This window comes from Eriocheir sinensis, chromosome 40 (assembly GCF_024679095.1).
Source record: "Eriocheir sinensis breed Jianghai 21 chromosome 40, ASM2467909v1, whole genome shotgun sequence".
Taxonomy (NCBI): Eukaryota; Metazoa; Arthropoda; class Malacostraca; order Decapoda; family Varunidae; genus Eriocheir; species Eriocheir sinensis.
The window spans coordinates 5481529-5506222 of record NC_066548.1 but is presented as its reverse complement, the minus strand read 5'-3'; the positions used below and the strand labels follow the sequence as shown (position 1 = coordinate 5506222).

Here is a 24694-nt window from a genome sequence, read left to right as displayed (position 1 = left end):
AAATAATGACAAGTAGTAAAGAGAGGAAAAGGAGGAGAAAGGAAGGAAAAAAATAAAGATTAGTAAAGAAAGGAAAAGGAGGAGAAAGAGGAGACACTGAAAGTCATCTCCGGGTATAGAAGAGTGATATATCAGGAAGATGAATAGAATAAGGGAGATGAGTGAGTGAGTGGAATACGTAAAGATGAGGAGGAGGAGGAAGAAGACGAGGAAGAGACGGAGAGAAGTCGCGGTGTGTAAGTACTGAGAGGCATAATGTAAGGTCAGCGCATCGAGGTCACGCAGCAAGGTCAGGGAACGCCACGACTACTCAATGTGGTGGTGGTGGTGGTGGTGCTGGTACTGGCGGTGTCAGCAATGGTAGATGTGATGGTGGTGGTAGTCACAAAAGCAGGAGTGATAGAGGTTGTAATAGCGGTGGTGGTAGTAGTACCTAGTAGTAGTTATAGTAGTAGTGGTGGTAGTAGCTGTAGTGATGGGAACAAAAGTAGTATCTGTGATGGTGGTGCTCAGTAGTTATGGTGTTGACAATAGTAGACATGTTTTTTTGTTTTGTTTTGTTTTTTCTTCGCCTGTGGCGCCGGTAGGTTTTCTCGATGAGGCTTGATGGTCGGCCCCAACCCGTTGTGGCGCAGGCAAGTGTTTATAGTGGCGCCATCTTGCATTGGCTCATGCTGCCCCCCCCACCCCCACCCCACCCCCCAACCCGAGCTCATCTGTAATCCTAGAATCTAGAGTCCGGGTCGAAAGGTGGTCTTCTGAAAAGCATGTGGGTAGTCTTAGGCCATTCGGCGGCGGCTGAAAAATCCCAGCTTGTGGCACCGGGCGGGGCGCGAACCCGCGTCGTCCTGAACGCGGCGCTGTCACGCTATCCACTCAGGTGAGAACAATGGCAGCAGTAATGATGGTGGTGATGGTGATGACATTGTCGTAGTAGTTGTAGTAGTCATAGTAGCAGAAGCAGTAGTAGTAGTAGTAGTAGTAATAGTAGTAGTGGTGGTGGTGGTGATGGTAGTGCCGTTTTTTTTTTTTTTTACAACAAAGGAGGCAGCTCAAGGGCACAAAAAAAGAAAACAATAATAAAAAAAAAGCCCGCTACTCGCTGCTCCTAAAAAAGAAATCAAAAGAGGTGGCCGAAAGCAAGATCAAATACGGGAGGAGAGATGTCCTGATACCCTCCTCTTGAAAGAGTGCAAGTCGTAGGCAGGAGGAAATACAAATGAAGGAAGATTGTTCGAGTTTACCAGCGTGAGGGATGAAAGAGTGAAGATGCTGGTTAACTCTTGCATAAGGGGTTTGGACAGTATAGGGATGAGCATGAGTAGAAAGTCGAGTGCAGCGGGGCCGCGGGAGGGGGGGAGGCATGCAGTTAGCAAGTTCAGAAAAGCAGTCAGCGTGGAAATATCGATAGAAGATAGAAAGAGAGGCAACATTGCGGCGGAATTTAAGAGGTAGAAGACTATCAGTATGAGGAGAGCTGATGAGACGAAGAGCCTTAGCCTCCACTCTGTCCAGAAGAGCTGTGTGAGTGGAGCCCCCCCACACATGAGATGCATACTACATACGTTGGTGGCAAAAATAGCAAGGTGTGCATGGTGGCGGTGTTAACTGGTCCAGGTGAAGGTAGCGAATATTACGCGATGCAAAGACGTGGCTGGGCAAAAGAAACAGTCCACAACGCTTGTTAAGAGCGAGTATTAATGAGTTTGTATCCCCCTCCCTCGGCTCCCCTTCCTTCTGACTCCAAGCCACACACACGGAGGGGAGACACGCGAGCCACCTGTACATCCTGTAATGAATCTCCTAAAACAGGTGTCTCAACAGAGCGTTCGTTCTTGTCCATGATGACCGGTGTGCGTGGGAAGAGATGGGGAGGATGAAGCGTGGGCTGGAGGGGGAAGGAAACGTAAAGCCTCCTTTTGAAATTATATCATGGATGATCATAATGCTGTCACTGTTATGGTCCGGTGTGGTGTTCCGGCACAGATATGAAGTCCGTTTGGGCGGGGTCCGAGCCTCCCCACAGCGCTGCCACATCACCCTCCCTCCCTCTCTCTCTCTCTCTCTCTCTCTCTCTCTCTCTCTTATAATATCAGCTATTTAGTATTTGAAATTGTGCATTAAATATTATGTACAGATTCAATAAGTCTATATAGTGCTATGAATGTCACTTTTTAGAACATTGGCATTAAAGCGGTTGGCTGTTTCAACGATTACCACTACATTGCCACTACAAACACGTCGTCGGGGTTTCTTTTATCATTATTATTGACTTCTTATTATATATCATTATCAGATAGGTTTACCAGATTACAAGCCCCAGACAAAGGTTTCGCAATAAGAGGTTAGAGAGGAAACATCGCCCCAGTCTTGCGGCTCATGTTCCTGTATTAATTAGCGATTCTTCTTGTATATTCTATTTTTTCCCCCTTAGCCATTGTTCTACCCGCGACCTTAATAGTCTGCATGTCTCGTTTTTATTCATGTTTGTTTATTGTTCATGGTGAATCTTGTTTTGGTGTGGATGTAAATTTCTAACAACAAAATAACTATCCTCTTTATTTATACCATCTAGTAGTGACGCGGATAGTCTTTCAAAAATCATATTCTTTCTTCTTTCTAATTTATTCACATTTACTACTGACGTGCATGCATCGCCTTTAACCCCTGACCCTGTACCCCACCTTCCCCCTAGTCTAGACAATGGTATCAAGGCAAGCAAGCAGATGTAAGGGAACGACACGTCTCCACCACCACCGCCGCCGCCGCCGCCACCATCCCCGCCAGGGCTGCGTGTCGCCTCACACCGCAGTCGGATAACCTAAATATCTAATCGGGTTCCATGTTGTTGTTGTTGTTCCATATCGATCACATGTCATTCAAGTTCATCGGTTTAATTTTTCCAGTCTCGATTTCCTATCTCTTCCGTGTGTGTGTGTGTGTGTGTGTGTGTGTGTGTGCTCCAGGGGAAGAGTCACTCACGTCTCATCCTCAGGGCCAAACTATACGACACGATGGTCAGACCCAGTGCCGTTCTCTCTCTCTCTCTCTCTCTCTCTCTCTCTCTCTCTCTCTCTCTCTCTCTCTCTACCAGCGTATCACACGATCTGACACAGTCCTAAAAAGAAACCTCACATAAATATTCCTTTCTTGGTAAATACCGACTGTGTGTGTGTGTGTGTGTGTGTGTGTGTGTGTGTGTGGTGCCGTTAAGACAGAACACACACACACACACACACACACACACACACACACACACACATGCACGCGAGCTTCATAAAAGAGATATTGTTGAAAGAAGTGGGAACTAGATTAGTGGAATGGTGTCTGGGCTGCTGTTTACTACAAGCCGAGGGAGATGTGGAGGAAGCTGCATTCATAAGCGATCAAGGCTTGTTAGGGAGGCGCTTTTAAATTAAGATATTATATGCCTCGACTTATGGAATGAGTTCAAGGATGGAATTTTTAAATCTGTATCAATTAACATTCTGAAGTGGACAAACAAACACTTTTTAATCTCAAGAACGCGCTGCCATGTATGTATGCATGTATATATGTATCTATCTATATGCATATGAAAATAATGTGTAAGTGGTGATTTGCATGCGTGTAACAAGGAAAATATAGTAATAATAGCGAAAAAATAAATATGAAACGGCTAGAGACATTATCATACCGAGGGTAAAAACATTGCTATCTTCAGCGCTTCCGCACGTTTTGAGAGTGTCACTGAAGCCAAAAGTGAATGAGGGCAAAGCGACTCGTGCGAGGAACGTGTTCATGGGTGAAATCTTATAAATCCTCGGCTGATGTGGTTATGAGTTATTCCTCAATGGATGGAGGTGTAGAGAGCGATAACCCCCCCCCCCCCACACACACCCACACACCCACACCCACACAAACTCTCGGGGAAACTGGAGCAAAACGAGGCCCACGTGAGTAGTTGTATATTCGCTGCGGACGAGAAGGGGAGACGAGGGCTGGTCAAAAGGCCACCTGCAGACTCAGGTGAAAGAGTTACGAGCAAACCCCAGCCAGCCTCGGTTACTGTACTCCCTTCCCAGCCCCAGGCACACCCATCTCGACCCCGTCTGGTTTCGTTCACTTTATAGCCTTCCCCATTCATCTCCCCGACCAGCAGCATCCCCTCAACATCACCCTCTTATCTCATACTAACAGGCCCTTATCACGGCATTCTTTCGTATCGCTCGTTAAAAAGTGAGTTATCATGCGGCAGCGCTCATAGAGAAAGACTCCTCGAGAAAGTAAAGTGAGTGTGTGTGTGTGTGTGTGTGTGTGTGTGTGTTAAAGGCTAAGGCGGCTTCTTTAGGTCTTATCACGGGGACTTTTCTTTATTTCTTGGTGGTGATACGCCAGTAAGAGTGTGATAATCGGTAGCTGTGTAGCGTGGCAGAAACTAAATAAAACATGACTCCTGAATTACTTAATCGAGAGCTCGGGCGTAATAGACCACGGTTTTTTTATTTTGTCTCAGAGCAACTCTACTTTGTAACCGGGTCAGGACACCTTTCTGTAATGCGACTCCTGACGGGGTTGATGACCTAACAGTTAAGCTTGATGGAAAACTGTAGAGACTCTCCAGTTTGCGTGACGATTCAGACTCGATTCGGGGCTAGGCGTGCGGGTTACGAAAGAGGGAACCAAGATGAAAACAGCTCTTTGTCACTGCCAGGGCCCGTTCAAGCCTGAGGGCCTCGCTGTATGGTGCGCTGCTAGGCCTAAGAGATATAAAACCAGCAGCAATATTTCATCCCCAGGTCAACGCACTGCCTCCCTCCATAGGCTTAGTAGTAGACATGCTTTCCATTACTAAGGTGCATTACAGGGCTAAGCTATCAATCATCATTACGTGTCGGAGCTATCAATCATCGCCCCATGTTCTCCAGTTTCAAGTTATCAACGAAAGCTTGCGGCGGCCGTGGATGTTTAGATAAAGTTTTGGTTTAGGTATAGTTTGGATTCATTTTTAAGTATGTTTATCGCCCAATTTTTTTTTTTTTACCGTAAATACATTTTCATTTTAATGAAGACATCAATTGTGGTTTCATGTCTGGTGTGGCTTGCATTACTCATGTAGCATAAAAAGAAAGAGAGGATTGGTTAACAACGATTTTATTCACCATTCGGGGTGGTAACGAGGAAGGCGGCGGTTTGTTATCATGCAACAAACAAACTATCTGCGTTTTATCTATCCCGCAGTCACGAGGTGTCATGCCGTCAGAGAGTGCATTCAAGCACAACACTAGTCTCGCAATCTGTTGGTAGGGAGACGCAGGATCAACAGAATGGTTTGTTACTGTGGGCTGCTGTGGGCGGCCTGAGGCGGGTAGGAACGTCGCTCCTGGGCTGCCTTCACGAGGACTTTTTACTTCCACACCTTTTTTTTTTTTTTTAAGAATCATCGCAGTTAAATAACGGGACGCGAAACCAGAAGGATGGGGTGTTTCCAGCACCTCCCATGAGCTTCGCTTGGTTATGTGGTTTATTCTATTCTTACATCTTAAGTATCATTGTAATTATTATTATCATTATTAGAAGTAGAATTGTTGCAGCAGCAGTAATAGTGGCAATGTACTCTTAAAAATAGAAGAATGAACATAAACACACGCCTTATAAATGACAAATTTGGTGCAGAAACTTAAGTCTTTTGTCACACCGTGATCTCCCTTTACCTATTAGACTACTTGACTGTGGCGCTGAACAAGTGAGGACGCAGGTCGAAAAGGCATGACCTCGCGTCCCAGCAAAACGTGACCAAGGTGGTTTACACAGGGCAGGAGAGCAGGGTGGTAACGAACTGGCCCTATCGATTATAAGCCCACCAACCAATCAAAAGGTGACGTGTGGCCACAAATATGTAACCTTCCTTTGCCCAAATCTTCATATAAGCCTATTCGTTTACATTCGCAACTCATTAATAACTCGAATAATAGTCGCAATAATAATAATAATAATAATAATAATAATAATAATAATAATAATAATTATTATTATTATTATCATTATAATAACTATACATATATGTATGGCTACAAACAAATACATAAGAGATGGCAAAAAGGTAGGCAGCCTGATGTGTTTGTCATGCAATACAGACGTCTCGTGTGTAAGCGAGACATTAACAAAGGGCATACCAAACAAGCATCGGGCGGTGTCACTCAGGAGTCTGTCATCGTAAAAATACCTGAGAGTAATAGTTAGTGTTCAAACTGTGTGATGTGCAAGAAACAACCGCCGCCTACTGGTGCATCAGAAAAAAAAGAGGATACGTATAGCAAAAATGCAAATTGTTCAGTTGCTATGCGGGGCACATTGTGCAATCGGCGCGGATGTTCCCACGTGTTGATTAATCAAGTTGTCCCTCATTTGTTGGCGGTGAGAGGAGCGTTACCACATACCGCCCAACTGTATGCCACCCTCTCCCTCCTTGCTGTTCATCTTTTCGCCCTTCCTCTCTTACACATTGGTCCGTCCCTCTCTTCCTCTTCCCCTTCCCCCACTATAGGGCTTTTCGACCTTCTCTAATCCCTCACTATTATAGTCCCCTCTGCTTCATTTTCAGCCTTGCCTCCCCTCCTCTTCCTCCTCAGCAACCAACCCAAAAATGCCCCCCCCCCCCCCCCCGGCGTACCTCCAGTTCGAGGGTACGCGCACTGCCGCTGTGCTGAATATTAAGATTTCTTATGTAATCTGAAGTGCTGTATATAATGCGATTCGCAGATTTCTCAAGTATTTGTTTGTTTGCTCTGCAATTTCACCAGAGAGAGAGAGAGAGAGAGAGAGAGAGAGAGAGAGAGAGAGAGAGAGAATCACAATATTTATAAGACTATTATAAAGAGCAAGCGGAGCACAGAAGAATGGAGAAACACGCACAATCCAACGCATTCCCTGAAAAAAAAAAAAAAAAACTCGAATGAGGGAGGCAAGACGAAAAGGAACAGGGAAGCGCCCTTGTGTGCCCTTCAAGCGCATCCCTGAGCCGCGGAGGGCAAGGCACCGCCGGGGCACTACAAAACACATACTTGACGAACTTCTTACGGTTGGCAGCAGTGGGAGGGCGAGCAACAAGACACCCACCCCAGAACCTCTACAAGCCGAACGCACAAACCTCCGGGGACTTTCCATGACGTCTCCCTCGGTCTGGGATACATCATACTGTCACCGCGACGCCTCAGGGGGAAGGAAGAGGAGCGGAGAGGGAAGGGAAAGAAGGGCGGTGGTGCCTATGCAAAAACTGCGACACGTACACTTTTTTTTCTCTCTCAAACTTTAGAAAATTCAAATAACTCCAGGCAGAAGAGCAAAAAGAAGCGGGGAAAGAGCAAAGTATACATCCATCATGTTTCTCGCAATACATATTAATTAATAAAACTCTGATCCCGAATACCTTGTAACAAGAAAATTAATTATAATTATAGCTATAGAGAGAGAGCGCGACGCACAGAGCTCCTATGAGACATAAGTGCAGTACAATATATGTAGGTATGTAAATAGATGGATAGATACATGGACATAGATAGGTATAGGTAGATCGAGATCGTCTATCTTTCTATCAATCTATGTTATTTTGACTGTCGGCGTCGTTTTTAGTGAATAATGTGATTTCAATAATGTTGCCATGTAAGAATCAGAAATAACCACCATCGTAAACCGCTGGTGGGTAGCTGGTTACGGTGCCAGCAGCTACTTCCTCAGTCAAGAGCAAGTTGAAGAAAATACTCGACAAAGTTACTAGATAAGCGGTAACTGCAGTAGGTACCTAACTGTGGTTTCCTTCGCGTCGGTATTTTATAATGTAGAAGCTGAGTCAAAACTCGAACTTAACTGATGTATAAATATGAACTAAATGTCTAGGAAGCTGGATTTGACACTTTTACATCAGCTTGATGAAAAGACACCGAGATGGAGTTGCCAAATTTTCCTTATGACAGTTTTGAGAGAAAGAAAATCAATGGTTTTTTTTTCAGTTATGGTTTAAGGACAAATTACTTCAATTTTGTGAATGAAGTTTCATGGTATTGTTCCTCACAGCTTTGCGGATAAACATGTAGAGGTGGCGCAGCGTGCCCGTTCGTCTGATACACAAAAGGAACGGAATCCACAGCGCTGCTCTCTACATACACCCAAGTTTTTTTAAAGTCCCTATCAGATACCTTGGCGAACAGACGACACGTTCGGAAGCTGTCTTGCATAGCGACCCCGACCACAAAATAAAGCCTAGGTGTTTGGGGCATCGAAAAAAAAAAAAAAAAGGCTAAATCAAGTTAAGAACTAATTTTCTGAGTGATCAGAAGCGAGGAGAAAATGTTGCAATCACGAATGACAATAGCATTTTTAACTCGTTACGAACTATATCCCTGGCAACCAAACGCGGCAGGGAAACACAAAGAGCACCTCAGGGAGATGTTTGCCCTCCACGACCCTCTCCGGCCCCTCGTCGTTCGGTGTCCCCTGTGACCGCTCGCCACAATGAAAGAAAGGAATCCGGTTGGGCGTGAAGTTATCGTTCATCTCTACCGACGATATAAATACACTTATGTTTATTTCGGGGATTTAAAATGCCGATTCTCTCAGGCTGTGCCCCCCCAGCCCCCCTCCAACCCTTCCCAGCTTAGGTTTCCTCTCATTCATCCTCTGCACAGCCAGGTTACTTGTTAAAAATATCTGGATAATCTCTCTCTCTCTCTCTCTCTCTCTCTCTGGTTATAAATTCACAATGATACGAAAGCCATCCCCTGGGAAGAGGCATAACAATGAAGTGCCTCACATTTCATCAACGTGCACAAAGCAAGCATATCGGATTCCAGTAGGCAATAGTGAATAATACATTTAGTGTGTATGAGATTACTTGAAAAAAAAAAAATCCACTCTGAATGCTCGCCATTAACATACACATTGACATGAATAAATAGAAAGTTCTAAACGCGCCGACTGAGAACTCGCGTACTCCAGATTATCTAGTCTACAATAATTTTCCTTCACTGTGGACGACACATCTCAATATTCCGAGTATGAATGCACGAATATATTCAGTGTGTGTGTGTGTGTGGAGAGAGAGAGAGAGAGAGAGAGAGAGAGACCTGCCTGGGCCGGCCTGACGTGTACAGACAAGAAAACCCACTTTCAGTTCTTTATATTGAAAATACTTTCAGCCGACTTTAGACTCCATCAGTAATACACCGGTCACTGTTATCAAATATAGGCAGCCGTAATAAAACCCGGCATTAATATTTAATAAGTAATTATGAGTTAGTAAGTTAGCAGCACCCCGGTGGCAAACACAGTCAACTACTAAGCCTATCTGAACGCTGCGCGCCTATGAAGACGACAGCCAGAGTTTAAGGCCATGGTTATCTTTCCTTACATCACTTAACCTTTAAGAAGTCGAGAGTTAAAGGTAATGTATCCCATCCAAGCTAGACCCAACTTAATTGTTGCTAGGGGATTAGGGAAGAGGCTGGCTCTCCACGCCTCCTTCAGTTTGAAATTCAGTCCCTACGGCAGTAAATGTGAAATATAATTATGATCGTCATGCTTTTGCCTGCCGCAGCAGTCTGTGCTACTGTGGTGCTCGCAGAACTGTTGCTATGCAGCGCTGCCGTTATTGACTCGCCTGACACAGCCGCGTCCCAGTTGTTGGGGGGATAGGCCTACCGCCGCTTGGCAACCGACCACCGATTTTTCGCGGACACCGTCTTGAGAAACTGAAGATTGTACCACAATCCTCGCCCGTGTGAGATCCCTATACTGAATATTTACATTTCTTTCACATTCACTCTCGTGTAAACAGAGAAAACAAGGAAATCTCTCTCTCTCTCTCTCTCTCTCTCTCTCTCTCTCTCTCTCTCTCTCTCTCTCTCTCTCACACCAAGCCGTTACCTGACGCCCCCCATTTGACTTACCTCTGACTGTTCGACAAGATGTCCCATCTTCTGTAAGGAATTAGTTTGTACTAATTAATTTGAAATAACAGGTATTACTTCATTCACTTGAGTCGGCACAGAAGACTACAACAAAGTCCGTCTCTCAGGAAGCACCGAGTCTGTAGGCACCGACATGTATCGACGCCTTATTCTCTAATTTAAGTGGACTGAAAAAGTGTTTCGTTTGAAGGGTGTCGTTGATTTTCACGGAATAATGCAGCCGAGTCGAGCAGAAGAGTCACCACGGTAGTAACCAGCTCGACGCTCAGCTGAGACTGAAGGGAGTCCTTTGTTTGACACCTCCCAGCTGATTGGCCTTCAGCTGCTCCCTCAGCTGATGAGGCGATGCCACTCCACATATCGTGCTCGCCCTAGTTACAAATCGTAACGTGTTGTTTTACTATTTTAGTCTAACTAAAAAGTCATAATGATTGTTTATGCAAGCTACATGTACTTCCGGAACTTAGTGTGCGTTACTTTTATGCCGCAGAATATGCCGAGTATTCCCTACATGGCACCTTCAGCTCGGGCAGGTCGATGACGGAGTCACCCGGGCCGGCGGGAGGGTTTAAACACTTCTTCGGTGACAAAGGTTTTCCTATTTCACCCTTTTGTTTAGTCTCTGTACGAGCTTATTTTCCCAATAGAATGCGAGGTTCCATTTGTTAAAAGTTCATCTGTATCATGTAAATATATAATAACAGAATGTCACAAAATAAACATTTTCACAACGCCGGTGGCCGGCACGGCAAAATCGACCAGCAGCCAGATAATCCTGCCTGCCGCGCCGCTCATCGCCTTTGTTGGGGGGCCAGGAAGATCTTGTATATCAACCTCAGAGTCGTCGGCACTATGCTGTCATAGCATGAATAATATAATTCATATCCTTGAATATAATGTTAAGACTAGGCTGACTAGCCTACTTGAATATGAGAAACAGGTAACTCAAGAAAGGATCGAGTGCCGGAGGGCAGCAGGGTGACGTGCCCCGCGGCCTGCACCTGACTCACCAGCCACCGCTGTGTGCATACGAAGACCGAACGTGTTCATTCACATGTGCAATATATCCTACAGTATCGAGTGGGCCAAAATGACTAAAATACACCGAAATTATCAAACCTAAAAAGAAAACGCACCTAATATGGTTATGGGGCACTATATATATATACGATCGAAGGTTTGCAAGTTAATATTATAATTTTTTCAATGCTAATGTCGATTGCTAGATCTTCAGATGAGAGAGAGAGAGAGAGAGAGAGAGAGAGAGAGAGAGAGAGAGAGAGAGAGAGAGAGAGAGAGAGAGACACCCCAGCGGCGGGCCGTTGCCCGCTCATCGACTATATGTACTCATTTACAATATGTAAGATGTAAAAATAAAGAAAGAAAAGAAGAAGAGACTCGCTTTTGATTTTATGACGTTTAAGTTCTGTATGATAAACAATGCCAAAATATAACCTAGAATACGGTCTATATTTTATATAGGCCTTGGTTTGGGCTCATGTTGATATAGTGAATATACATACATACATACATAATATATATATATATATATATATATATATATATATATATATATATATATATATATATATATATATATATATAATGCCTCTATTATTCGAAAACAATACCTTTATCCAAGAGCAGCTAGATAATGTGGGTTGCGAGGCACGAACTCGGGATCTCTAGGTTATTATGATGACGATATTACAACAAAGCTACATGGCTAGACCGTGAATAATAAAACCAGCGGGGCGAACTGAAGACCAGGAACACATACACACACACACACACACACACACAGAGAGAGAGAGAGAGAGAGAGAGAGAGAGAGAGAGAGAGAGAGAGAGAGAGAGAGAGAGAGAGAGAGAGAGAGAGAGAATCAACAGTATCTAGCACCAGACATCAACAGACCATAACATTTTGGCTTTCAGTTACGTTATGAACTGTGAAAAAGATGGAAACGTAATAATGTCAGCCATCACCTCTTACCTTACCCATGTAGCCGTGGAAGAAAACAGGGAGATAACAAATGTACTGTATTACACCACAAAAAAAAAAAAAGACGGAAATATAACTGACCATTTACCTTATCAAAACTTTCCAACTTTTCCCATTGCCTCCGGGTATATCATTATAATCAATTACCAATTTTGTATTTTCATCAGTCACTATCCTAAATTCTATAACATGTATAGTAAATCAAAATGTCTGCCATCAAAATCAAGCTAAAAACACCAAACAATTATGAGTTGAAAACAATGAGAGAACAAACCTGCCAGTGAAAGGAGCATCATGACTCCAGGTGAAAAATAAAGCTCTGTTCCTTTCATTCTGGAAAGCAGTTGAGTTGCCGGTGCACAGAAGTGGTTAATGTGCGGGCAATAATTTTTAAATGTCATTAAAAGGCCAAAGATCACCCACATGCTGCCATCCATTAACCTCACCTTCATCACAATTTACTAGTCAAGTGGAGCACCAGCGTGCAGCATGAGCCAAGCAGCAAGATAAATCACAGCGTCATAAATGATCACTTTACTCCTCGACATGCCCAGAGTTGGCATTCACAAATTATGCATGTAACAGACTTCAATTCAGTTCTACAGAAAAATTGCTGATTTGACAGTCATTCTACACAGTGACATCCTTTGATTCCGTGTAGACACTTATTACCAAAAGCATCAATTTGCCTTTTTATGACACTATTTAGTGTCCATGTCTTGCAACCATAAAGTAAGACAGTGAGTGCAAACAACATGAAGATCCAAAGCTGTATCCTTTTCACAGGTATCAGCAATGCCATACACTATATATTTTTCATAGTGCTGAGAGCTAGTCCATAACACTGTGGGCCAAGTTAATCAGCCCTAAGACTTCTTAATGATACCCAGCATTGTTTTGCACTAAGCTAGAGGTAGCTACATATGTGAAATATTTCAAATCTCATGTCTTTGCTACATGCATAAGCAGACTGTACTGTTTCATCCATGAAGACACCAAATCAAATCAAATGCCTTCTTGAAATTGGCATAGGCTGCAAGCATCCCTCCACCAGTACAGGAAGTGTTGATATGGGCAGTATTTGACTTACCAGGAGTGAACCCTGAGTATAATTTCAGCAATTGGCTGCAAATCTGCATGAATAATTGGTGGTTAAGTACCTTGTGTGGCATACTAGATTATGAAATACTGTACAGCAGTATTTGTTGAAGCCAGAACGGTCCCCTTTCCCTTTCCTGATAGGAACAACCATATCAATAGTCCAGTCAGGAATGGTACCAGACTTTCATACAGTAGTAAAGACAGCAGCTTTGCACTGTTGTTACAAACACTAGCTGCTTTTTCCACCCCTCAACCTTGCCATACCCCCTTTGACCCTGTCAAGTGGGTTTCATCAATGGGTGGATCAGCATTAACTGTTTGTAACCCAGTATTTGGGATCTGCCTGCCTTATACACCTGCTCAGAGCTCTCAGTCCAATGAGCCCATTGCCCATCCATGTCTGACATGAGGCAGCCATCCGGTGTTCTGATAGAGCAGACCTAAGAGTGAGGCTTGGAGCTTCTTCAGGGCTTGAGTAGACAGGCCGGAAATCATTTACATTGAAATGGTCCTTGATATCTTCAGTGAGACTACTGACATAAATAATGCTTAGTTTAAATATGGCAACTTTATTAATGCATATATGCATACATGTTTTTGTATGCACTAAATAAAACAATTTTACGAACATATTGATCATATATTTTGCATCAAGAAATGAGGATGAGGGCACTATTAATCCTAACCCTGTATGTAGTAAATGCTATTTGCCAAGGTACGTCTAGGCAGTATCCATTCCTGAATCACTTAGAGTCACTGTAGGCGCTGGGCCTGTTAAGTCAATCACCTCATCAATAACACAGAGATCATCAGAAGCAGAGGTAATACTATCATCAGCCAGTGTCTGTTTCAACTGATGCAGTGATGTGACCAAAACGTGGAGCTGCTTCTGCCTCAAACTGATCTTTTCTTCCAGCTGATCCCTTTTAGACTGAAAAGTAAAAGTAAATGAATTAGTATTATGTCAATAAAATTAGATATTAAATAAATTAATATATATAAAAAAAACATATACATTGTACTTCAATATTTTCTTACCCTTCAATGCAGTTCATGGCATTACTACTCTAGGTGTTCTCAAAACAATGACACTCTTACAGCCATGATATTTTTTCAAACTAAAGCACAGAAAATGTTCACTGTTTATATAGTGAACATTATAAATGATAATATCTGCACCACAGCACACCTTACATTTTTTAATATATAATACACAGCAGGATATCAATTTTGGCTAATTATATACAGTAAAGTGTCAATAAAATACAAGTATCTGAAATGGCAACACTGAATGTGATAAAACTAACTGCTTCTGAACCAACACCATTCTTCCTTGCTTGCAAAAAAATGATTATTAGGATTCTGGGAATGCTCTCAATCCCATATGTAGAAGGTGATAGCCACAAGTAATTTTTAGCAGCATCATGTGGTTTCAGAAATGCTGAAAATGCTAATCATGCCAAGCCATTGACTGATAGCATTATCAGACTCTACCCTGGCTTCCTTGGTAAGGAGTCTTACCACCAGTTTACCAAAGCCAGTCATGGTGCAATCATGGAAAGGGACCAATGTCACACAGCAGTCTTAACCCGAGAATGTCGGCAGACCCTTTTTAGGGCTTTCACGATCCGTGGCTGTGGTGCGGTGGACCCTAAAAAGGGCTCGCCATAAAACACCTAATTTGAGCTTATTGTAGGCGGTGGTGGCATAGTGCAACCCACCATGAATGCCCGAGGTCCTTGTGGTGGGTGAGTGATCTTGAGGTGGGCTTTTTTGTCATAGGTGGTGCTGTAAGTTCATGGCATACTCAATTAGCTATCCATATAGTAATCAATTGTCAAATTCTCTATAGTAGACAACAAGCGACTCTTGGCTAAATGCCACGCATCACGAGACTGTTTATTTTGTAACAAACACCACCCAAGAAGAATGGAGTTTGAGTAAAAGTAAATAATTTTAACGGCTTTATGGTTATAAGAGGAGTACTCTGATGTACGTTTCATGCTCTTTTCTTAGTTTCAAAATGCAGTGTAATTTTGTCGTTTCTCGGCCACTTCTCAGATTTCCCATAGCCGAAGCCCACGGGTTAATAGTCATGGTGTCTGGAGGTCTCTCTTGCCCAGAGGTGCTGGCCTTCAATTTAACCACAATAACCTGTTGACCCTGGACAGTTCTCTTTCTTCCACCATTAACCACTGCTTCAAAATTTTTATAAACAAAGGTACCATGGGTGGAGTCAGTCATCTCCCTAGCCACCTTAGCAAAAGCCACAGACACTCTGCTCATGAAAGTATTCCTTAGTTTCATCAGGGTCTGATTATAGATTACAGTGTCCTTGTATTCACTAAACTTGGCTTCAAAGTGTGTACCATGTCATTTGAAGTCAGGTTTTTCATTGGCTAAGACCATGAGGTCATCATTATTCATGTCATTACAATTAATATAAAAGAATGTCCCACAAGAATAGCCGCTCAATGACTTAGCCTTCCCCATCACCATACCACAAATAGAACTCTGTCTGACTGCCATCAACATGAATAATAATAAAGATAAGAAAAGAAACTCCCTGGGGCACAGCCCTAGACAGCACTATCATCAATTAGTATCACTCTTGGGGTTCAAAAATATAGATAAAAGTAGGCTTTTTAAGAGAACAAAATATTTTTCATGAGTTTTTTGTGTGGTCACCATGGGCATGTCTGGGATGACTTAATTACCTTTCTGAGAGAAGTAATCCCAAAATTTCCAACACGTTAGGAATTGCAGACTATGTGCTAGGTGTTGGTGAAAAAACTTTTCTCTGCTTTGAGAATTATTGTAAGCAGGTCACTTCACTTGGAGGAGTTCACTGGATGCAATACTGCCACTGTGCACAAATGATACATAAAACTCATCTCACCTTGAGTGCATGAAGGTGCTGTGTTAGGTGGGCCAACTTGTTAGCTGTATCTGATCGTGGTGGGTGCTCCTTGATCAGCCGAGCCAGAGCATCATACTCTAATCGGTTACGTCGCACTTGCCTGGCTTCTTCAAGTTCCTGCTTTGCTTCTTCAATGGCTGTACAAGCCTTTTCAACATTAGTACTTGTCTCTTCCCTTGAATAAAAATATAAAATGAATATTTATAAATGTTTATACTTCGTCTAGTCAACACATGAAAGTTAATACATTAATCCGTCAATCTGATATGAACAGTTATGAACTTTTAATATAATCCAAAATGACAATCACTGGACTGTTTACCCATTGGTGCTCTAATATATAACTAGCATCAAAACATTGTCTTAGTTGTCAGTTTTAACAAAATATTCTACTGCTTTATATTAAAAAAGTTGAGGTGATGAGAATAATTTATATGTATAATTTCATGTAGATCTCAATATATGCTTTAACTATACAGTACCTCAGCAGTTCATAATTCTTGATTTCTTCATTATTCATATCCACAATAGACTTCCATTTTAGAGATGAATGTTCTATGGTTGCCAGTTGTGTCAGAAGACGATCATACTGATTCTGACTGCAAGAAGGTTCAATATAAGAAACATTTTATTTTTGTATTCCATCACTATAACATACTTCATCAAAACCATGAAGAATGTTAGAAAAAAATCCAATCACAGTAACTATCCAAAGCAATGCCTTTCAATGCTACATCATCACTCTTTTTGTCCATCTGTTGTCCTCTCCTAATTACATGTTCTGACCTTTGCTATTTCTTGATTTTAATTGTCTTTATTGCTACTATGTCATCTATTTTTGTCTTTCCTCTTATCCATTATGGTGATTCCAAGCATCAATCTTTTCATCCCTCTCTAGGCACTTCTCATTTTCCTCTTTTGGTACTTCAATATTAATGTCTCTTATTCATATGTCATGACAGGGAGAATTCACTGACTGATATCACTTGCTTTAAGCACACCAGTAGAAAGTCTTTTAATGTTATCTCTTTTTCTGAAACCACTCCAGACCATTCTCATGCATCTTTTTATTTGAAGTTATAATAAGCGATTAGTTTGAATGAGTTAGCCCAAATATACAAATTCATTTACTGTTTCTAGAGATTTCTCAAGGATGACTGCTCTCCTGATTTCAGCACGATTGTTGAACATAATTTAAGTTTCTTCTCATTAATAGCCCTACTTGTTTAGTTCATCATTTAGCCAGGTTACCTCTTTATCCCTAAAAGAACAGAAATTAAAATATTAATGCTATTTGATATTTTCTTCCTGACCGTGAATTTCTTTATTATTACCGTAAAATAAAATCACATAACCTCATGTTAACCACAATATTTTAATTGAAAAAATGTAAAGTTTACCTTTCTTGTGGAGTGTCATCTGTGCTACACCATTTGATGAACTGCTTCATAAACATCATCATAAGTCTTGCATCTCCAGTTCCATCTCCATCAATCATCAACCTCCTCCTGATTATTTCCTCTGCAAATGTTCAAGTGAATGCATGAGTTTGTGGAGAAGAGAAAAGTCCAATAAATCTTTCACTTTTTCAGCAAACTTGTGAAAGTCATGGATACGCATATCCTGGTCCACATAAAGATTTATGGTGGTGACCATCAAATCAAAAATATTTACAGAAATCAACATAATAATTCAAAAACTCGACATAATAATCCACATAAAGAAAAATACAAAAATACTACCCTGCATAATTATAAAATACAAATACTTACAGCCTATACCACTGGTAGCTCTGATAGAAAAGAAAATAACATAGTACAAATTATGACAGCTTTAAGTCTGAAACTATAATAGTACCAGCATGTCATAGATTATGCTGACATAAGAACTAATTTCTCTGGCATCTTATATGGGTACTTAGAGAGGCTAACTTCAGTAAGGAAGCCCTTATAAAATCAGCAAGGCACCTGAGGGATAGTAACACGTTAGAGGTTAGGTTATGTAAAGTTTGGTTAGAGTAGTCTAAATATGCTCCCCAACCCAAGACCCCCATTTCCCACGTGTCCCCCAAGATCGTTAGGGAAGGGGGTTAGGCCATTTTCTTTACTTTTCAGTACTTGTGCCTTCATAATATCTTATTATGGTTGAGGAAGATGTACTTCGTCCCTTAAATATAATATGGAGGCGTAATATCGTATTTTGTAGGCGTGGAGTCAATCTCCACAATTACCAGCAAAAAACATTATTGCAGAAAAGAATAATTTGCAACAAACTAAGAAATGCTGAAGAGCACGTTGAAATCCATCAGGAATTGTCGGCCCCGTGAGTGAGGCTGGTGTGGGACAGGAGTAATACCTGAAGTGCTTCACATAGCACATTGTATAGTGTCCTTTGCAGCAAGATGGGCACACTTCTGGAATAATACCTTATCATTTCCTTACACTTATTTGGATGGAAATTTGAAAGACACACTGTTGACCAGTTCACTTCTACACAAAGAAATAAATGCCTTTACCTCTTGAAACCAAGCCTTACTACATGCATCATCTATTACTACCATAAAACTGAACTCAGCCTCGATAACATACCGTCGCCCATGGTGCCGCGGGGATGAGGACTTCTTCAATATTTTAAGGGCTGTTGGTTTGTTGGGGTGTGGGGAGGATCGTTCTTCTGGAGTGTTTTGGGGGCTGGTGAGGCCGAGGAGGGTTGTTTACACTCTTCTGATCCTGATCTTGATCTTGATGGCACAGCTGATTAGAGATTTCTCCCAAGACAGCCCCTCAAGCTCTTGGTCTGGGTTGGGAGTTCCCTGTGATGTTTCCCAGAGTACCTAATTTCCTTTACAATTTTATCTACTGTGCCTTTTTACTTTCACCTTCTTGGATGCGTACTATCTCTCATCATCGTCTACTGGCTGATGTGATGCGATGTGATGGTGTTGGAGGTATTACCTTTACAACGGCACCTTCTTTTGTTTATTCGTCTTGGTCTTGCAATTCTTCTAATCTCTTCTCTCTTGCCTTCCACATCTGGTGTAGTATCTCTTTTTTTCCAATTATTTCCTCTTCGACTTCCTGGTACGGCTGCTGCGGTTCCATTGCACTTCTTGTGTCTTGTAGGAATGGGCAACATATAGCACAAAATGACTGATGTTTTCCACCTCTGCTCCACACAGCTTGCACTCTGTCTGTCTGTTTGTGTGTCTGTTTCTGTCGTTTAGTTGTAGAGTACTGTAGATGTAATTACCATCCAAATAAGTGGTAATGATATCCCGTTACAAAGACGCCATTAGCCAGGCAGCCTCAGATGTCAACAGGGAGGCGGGGCAGGGCATGTAGCTAATCGTCCTTCCGCTCTGCCATTCTCCCGGTTATTTAAGTTCACCTGCAGTTAAAGTGTGCCGCGGTGAGGTATATTAACAATGGCGGAGGATGCGATATTCGACTTGCTGCATATGGAGGCCGTCTCGTACGTGTTCCAGGGTGACAAGATTTCCGAGGTGAGATTGCTGCACCTACTATTTCTTCTTCTTCTTCTTCTTCTTCTTCTTCTTCTACTTCTACATCTTCTACTTCTACTACTACTTCTTCTAGTACTTCCTCTTCTACTTCCTTTTCTTCTTCTACTTCCTCTTCCTCTTCGCCTTCTTCTTCTACTACTTATACTTCTTCCTCTTCTACTTATATTTCCTCTTCTTCTAGTTCTTCTTCATCTTCGACTTCCTCTGCTTCTTCTACTTCTTCTTCTTTTGAGCTGTTCCACTTTTTATCACTTCTTAGGTCCTCCTTGGTACTTCTTCACACTTAGATACTTCACTACGCACACTTAGCTACTTCACTGCACACACTTATATACTTTACCCTGCCTTGAGCCTTGTTTGTCTGTACAGTTTGCTTCCACTGACTTTGCTCTTCGGTATTAACCCGAGAACGTCGGCAGACCCTTTTCTGGGCTTTCACGAGTTGTGGCTGTGGTACGGTGAACCCTAAAAAGGGCTCACCACAAAACCCATAATTCGAGCTAATTGTAGGCAGTGGTGGCATAGAGCAACCCACCATACTTGCCCTGGGTCATTGTGGTGGGTGAGTGATCTTGAGATGGGCTTTTTTGTCATAGGTGGTGCTGTAAGGTCATGGCAGACTGAATTAGCTATCCACACAGTAATCACTTGTCAAATTATCTAAAGTAGACAACAAGGGACTCTAGGCTAGATGCCACACATCACAAGACTGTTTATTTTGTAACAACCACCACCCAAAAAGAATGGAGTTTGAGTAAAAGTAAATATTTTTAACAGCTTTATGGTTATGAGAGGAGTACTCTGATGTACGTTCCATGCTCTTTTCTTTGTCTCAAAATGCAGTGTAATTTTGCCGTTTCTTGGCCACTTTTCGGCTTTCCCATAGCCGAAGCCTATGGGTCAACCAGAAATATGATGTCAGGGTTGGAGGGGCAGAAACGAGAAGGCTAATAACTTAATCTGAACTGGTAAAGGGGGTAAAGAAGTACAATAATGGTACTCGTTGTCAGTGCTGGGCATTTTTAAATTAATCATTAATGCTGTTGACCATCAAATTGTTATCAGATAGGTTATCACCACTGACGTTAGGCAGTGAATTTACAGGTCAAATAACGGACGTTAAATCATTAACCTCAAATTTCAACGATTGCATTACAGTAACTTTTTTATTTGCCATTAACCTTTAAAAACACTTCATTAACTAAGGAAACTTCAAATAGTATAAAAAATGTTTCCATTTTATTCACAGTATATCTGTTAGGCAATATCAACAACTTCAACACTAACTAATAAAATAGAAGTTACTATTGTTTTTTAGCTTCATTGGTTGACTGGGTTAAGTGGTGTGTCCTATATTGTTGAAGTAACCTATTCCACCTGGACATCTCTTGTCATAACTATACTCCCATCATAAATTATCACCCTCTATAGTAGACACAAAACAGCAGTTTTGAGAGTAATATTTCTTATGTCTACTGGTAGCTAAGTACAGACATCCCTTTTTGCAGACATTCTTGATCATTGCAATTATAAGCCAAACATACTCATTGTTGATTCTGATTCTAATGAATCTGATATTTTCCTTTTCAGGATGAGGCTGTTGCAAAACTAGAGCATATGGGATTTGCTACAGGTTACAGACTTGTAGAAAGGTAAGTGCTGCCTGTTTCAGAGAATACATAAAAGGTAGTCTGGCCTATTTACCTTAGTTATTCCTCCATCTGTATCTTTGTCATCCTATCTCCCACACAGAAGAATTATCTGTAATATCCTTTTGACCATTGCATTTTCAATTGTAATTTTGTTGTATCAACAAAACATCATGTTTAAAGGCTGCTTTTGATACAATTTTTTTGGTTTTGATAGATCGTATTTTCCCATAGGTTGACGAGAGAATCTGGACGATTCAAGGATGAGCTGGACATCATGAAGTACATTTGTAAGGACCTCTGGGTTAATGTGTACAGGAAGCAGATTGATAACTTGAGAACAAATCACCAGGGTGTTTATGTCCTGCATGACAACCGCTTCAGGTTTTTGTCACACATGGCTGCAGGGAAACAGTATCTTCAGTATGCTCCAAGAGTGAGTTTTAAGATATGGACATTGGTTTTCAATCTAAGAAATCATACATTTAGAATTTTGTGTTGTGTAAGTATTCCAGAAATTTTTATAAACAAGCCAGTCAACACTCAACCACCTCAGCTGCACTGTGCTGATTGCTGACTCCATAAAGTAATTAGCTGGTAACCTAAGATCACTGAAATGCCTTATTTTCCCATTCTTTTGGGAAATTGTTGTTTAAATAAGGCTTCAATTTCTGGCATAGCTAAGGTACTTGATCTTGGATGGAGGTGTGCAGTCTCTAAATGCTTTTGTTACTATCATATTTATTATTATCATCATCATCATCATTGGAGGAGGAGAAGGGAAAAACAAACATACTAGGGAGATAAGTGTATTCTTGACTGGTTTCACTTAAGGCTCTTTCAGGTAATTAATCTGGAATGCATTCCCTTGTTTAAGTTCATGTTTCCTTTCTCATCGTTCTCCAACTTGTTGAAAATATCTTAGCGTTATTATTATTGTTATTATTATTATTATTATTATTATTATTATTATTATTATTATTATTATTATTATTATTATTATTATTTTTATTGTTATTATTATTATTATTATTATTATTATTATTATTATTATTATTATTATTATTATTGAAACTTTTATTATTACTAATATTATAATTACAGTAAAACCTCTTAGTTGGTACAATTTAGGCAGAGGCCTTGGTGACTAAGGGGAGTGAAAAAACAAACAAACTTATACCATGTTTGAATGTGTAAATATAATGTAAATATTCCAAGCACAGGGATGCCCCTCTGGAAGGCAATAGAAGTGTTAGGGGAGCTCTTACCATTTCTGTAAAGGACTGAGCGTGAACAACAGCAGCAGCATCCACTACATTCATTTTTCGTTCTCCAGGCACCTAACCTGTATGATATCAGCCTCAGGTATAACAGGGATCATGGCAGGTTACTACATTTGCTTCTGATTTATTTTTATTTGAACCCTAAAGTGACCCCCCCCCCCCCCCCTTAAAAGTATGAATCAGTTGATCTATAATTTGTTTTAAGTGTGGCTTCCATGTGATTCTTATCTTCGTAAGTTTCCCCACCTCTGAGGTCAAGATCACACTAGGGATAAGGAAATTTATCTATTAAATTTTATATGCTTTTATTCTTCCTTTCATATACACATTCTTCATTCTTGTATTATGAATAATAAACTGTAGCTATACAGTATGTGCCTAAGAAGGTAGATTCCTCTAACCATTCAAACTACCCTCCTCTAGCTTTACTTTCTTTCTTTATTGTCTGTAATGTGTATGCTTGAATTCATCTATAGAAAACTCTAGCTAACCATCAGGGATGAGATGCTGCTGGCAGATGTTGTGAAACATGAGTACATATTTAGTGTGCAGTAAGTCTATTATTCACAGCATTGGTGATGGCAGTGTTTCAGTTCATAAAGAATTAATTCAACAATGTTCTCTTTTTCCTTCAGTATCTGGCTTTTACTTGTGGACTGGTGCGCGGCTGCCTGGCCAATCTGGGGATCACATGTGTAGTTACAGCTGAGGTGACTCAGCTTCCTGCATGCAAGTTCCAAATACAGGTTCAACGAGGATGAGCAGCACAAGTGTTGTTCCTAAGTGGCCTCATGTAAAGAGAATTCATCAGAGGTAAACTGATGTAAGCAGCACTAAGATTTTCTACAATTTTCTTATAATGAGTAACTATGTAATATATAGTTTTCTCCAATATAAGTGGGCTTTTTTGTTTCCTCATTTTTTTCCTCTTGAGACGTCTCCTTTTCTGTAAAAAATATGTAGTTGCTGATCCCAATAGAGTCTGGAGTATTTTAAACTCTGATGTTTATCTCAGGTAGTTATCTGTAACACTAACCTTACTTTTTCCCATTTTGAATCTGAAGTAAATGTACGGCTCTATGGCTACTAATTTTATATATATTTATATATACAATGAAGAATCTGATTCAGTTTCATTGAACTGTAGATCAAGAATCTATGCCCTTTTATTTTGAGTGTGTGTAAAGAAGTTTCCTTAAGAAATCTATATGCTTTACCATGTTTGTATATTACAGAGCATGAAGATACTCATGGTTAGGAAAATATAATGAATAAACAACATGACATCAGTAAAACATTTAAAATGTGTTGTGCAAGGATTACATCAGACTTATTTCCTGTGTTAAGGGTGATGTATTTATCTTTAGAATTTTATCGTTAGATGTTGCTCTCGTAGAACTCATTGTTAATCTGATGAGGTGGCTCAAATGTCACAGCATGAATTTGGTTAAGAAGAGGTGTCAGGTAACTTAACTGATCACATCGTTCCAGGATTGTATGGAATATGAGTCTGTAAGGTTTCACCAAGTGAAGGTAACTTGCTGGTAATCTGGAAGATCTGGTAACTTTGCTCCAGGAGTGTGTGAATGATACACCACAGTTCTAATGACAAGTAGAAATAAGCACTGACCAATGGACCACCAGGTTACCTTTGCCTCTATCCAATATGCAGAGTGGGATATGTTTACCTATTGTAGGTAGTACTGTGAGCCAGGTGTGTCATGGCTCTATGTGCAGAAACTCTGTGCTATTGATGGCATTGGTGGATTAAGAATGTGATAAACTTCAAATATTTTGTACAGCACTCAAGAAGATTCATTATGTATCTGTTAGTGAGTTTGTCTCGAATACATGTAATTAAAAAAAAAATTATATTCTCTCAGTATCTGAAAAGGGTAGCTTCATGGAAAATCCATGGAGGCAAAATAAAAAAATATTGATCACAAAGATTTTAAGCATATTGTAAACTTTTTTTCCTGAATCTTGTCTTTCATGTTGTGGTGTGTAATGTAGAGTGACTAAAATTAACACGGAACCTGTAATGTGGGAAATGCTGCCGAATGATATCTTTGCCTCTGTAGGTTGACTCGGGAACTTGTAGCCCATCACAGCTCGCGCCCAACAGGCCCAAAAGGTAGGCAAACTTAGCCTGCAGCACACACACACACACACACATTCTCTCTCTCTCTCTCTCTCTCTCTCTCTCTCTCTCTCTCTCTCTCTCTCTCTCTCTCTCTCTCTCTCTCTCTCTCTCATTTCACATATATTAAGTG

General features: G+C 41.0%; 3 protein-coding genes across 7 annotated transcripts in view; 1 reads left to right on the top strand and 2 right to left on the bottom strand.

Annotated features, from left to right (window-relative positions):
* The window catches only part of LOC127009260 (sestrin-2-like), a 37822-nt gene extending 27584 nt beyond the window's left edge, over positions 1 to 10238 (bottom strand). For 4 of the 5 annotated variants that reach the window (XR_007761744.1, XR_007761745.1, XR_007761746.1 and 1 more), the window contains exon 1: positions 9924 to 10238. Coding sequence is in view for 2 of the 5 variants with exons in the window: in XM_050882146.1 (XP_050738103.1) it covers positions 9924 to 9950 (27 nt within the window). In the remaining 3 variants the exon portion in view is untranslated. The remainder of the gene's footprint in view (positions 1 to 9923) is intronic. The other variant, XM_050882148.1, reaches the window with a different exon arrangement.
* A 3361-nt stretch (positions 10239 to 13599) lies between these two features.
* On the bottom strand, positions 13600 to 18723 carry LOC127009258 (THO complex subunit 7 homolog). The gene is made up of 5 exons (XM_050882144.1): positions 18555 to 18723; positions 17367 to 17487; positions 16449 to 16565; positions 15946 to 16141; positions 13600 to 13977 (listed from the first exon to the last, which is right to left on the bottom strand). Exons 1-5 carry the CDS (start codon positions 18562 to 18564, stop codon positions 13768 to 13770), a joined length of 654 nt encoding a protein of 217 aa, XP_050738101.1. The 5' UTR covers positions 18565 to 18723; the 3' UTR covers positions 13600 to 13767.
* A 528-nt stretch (positions 18724 to 19251) lies between these two features.
* On the top strand, positions 19252 to 24381 carry LOC127009259 (trafficking protein particle complex subunit 6B-like). Its single transcript, XM_050882145.1, has 4 exons — positions 19252 to 19468; positions 21080 to 21141; positions 21373 to 21574; positions 23057 to 24381. The coding sequence occupies exons 1-4, from the start codon at positions 19391 to 19393 to the stop codon at positions 23180 to 23182; spliced, it is 468 nt and encodes a 155-aa protein (XP_050738102.1). The 5' UTR covers positions 19252 to 19390; the 3' UTR covers positions 23183 to 24381.
* Positions 24382 to 24694: the final 313 nt, after the last annotated feature.

Bases quoted from the DNA above. Each gene is read 5' to 3' on its own strand.
- LOC127009258 (XM_050882144.1), bottom strand. The intron at 16,566-17,366 runs GTAAACTTTACA...ACCTTCTTGCAG, and splicing joins GATGACACTCCACAAGAAAG to TCAGAATCAGTATGATCGTC. The intron at 16,142-16,448 runs GTACTGTATAGT...TTTTTATTCAAG, and splicing joins AAGAATTATGAACTGCTGAG to GGAAGAGACAAGTACTAATG.
- LOC127009259 (XM_050882145.1), top strand. From the start codon at position 19,391: ATGGCGGAGGATGCGATATTCGACTTGCTGCATATGGAGGCCGTCTCG. The intron at 19,469-21,079 runs GTGAGATTGCTG...TTTCCTTTTCAG, and splicing joins AGGGTGACAAGATTTCCGAG to GATGAGGCTGTTGCAAAACT. The intron at 21,575-23,056 runs GTGAGTTTTAAG...TTTTTCCTTCAG, and splicing joins ATCTTCAGTATGCTCCAAGA to TATCTGGCTTTTACTTGTGG.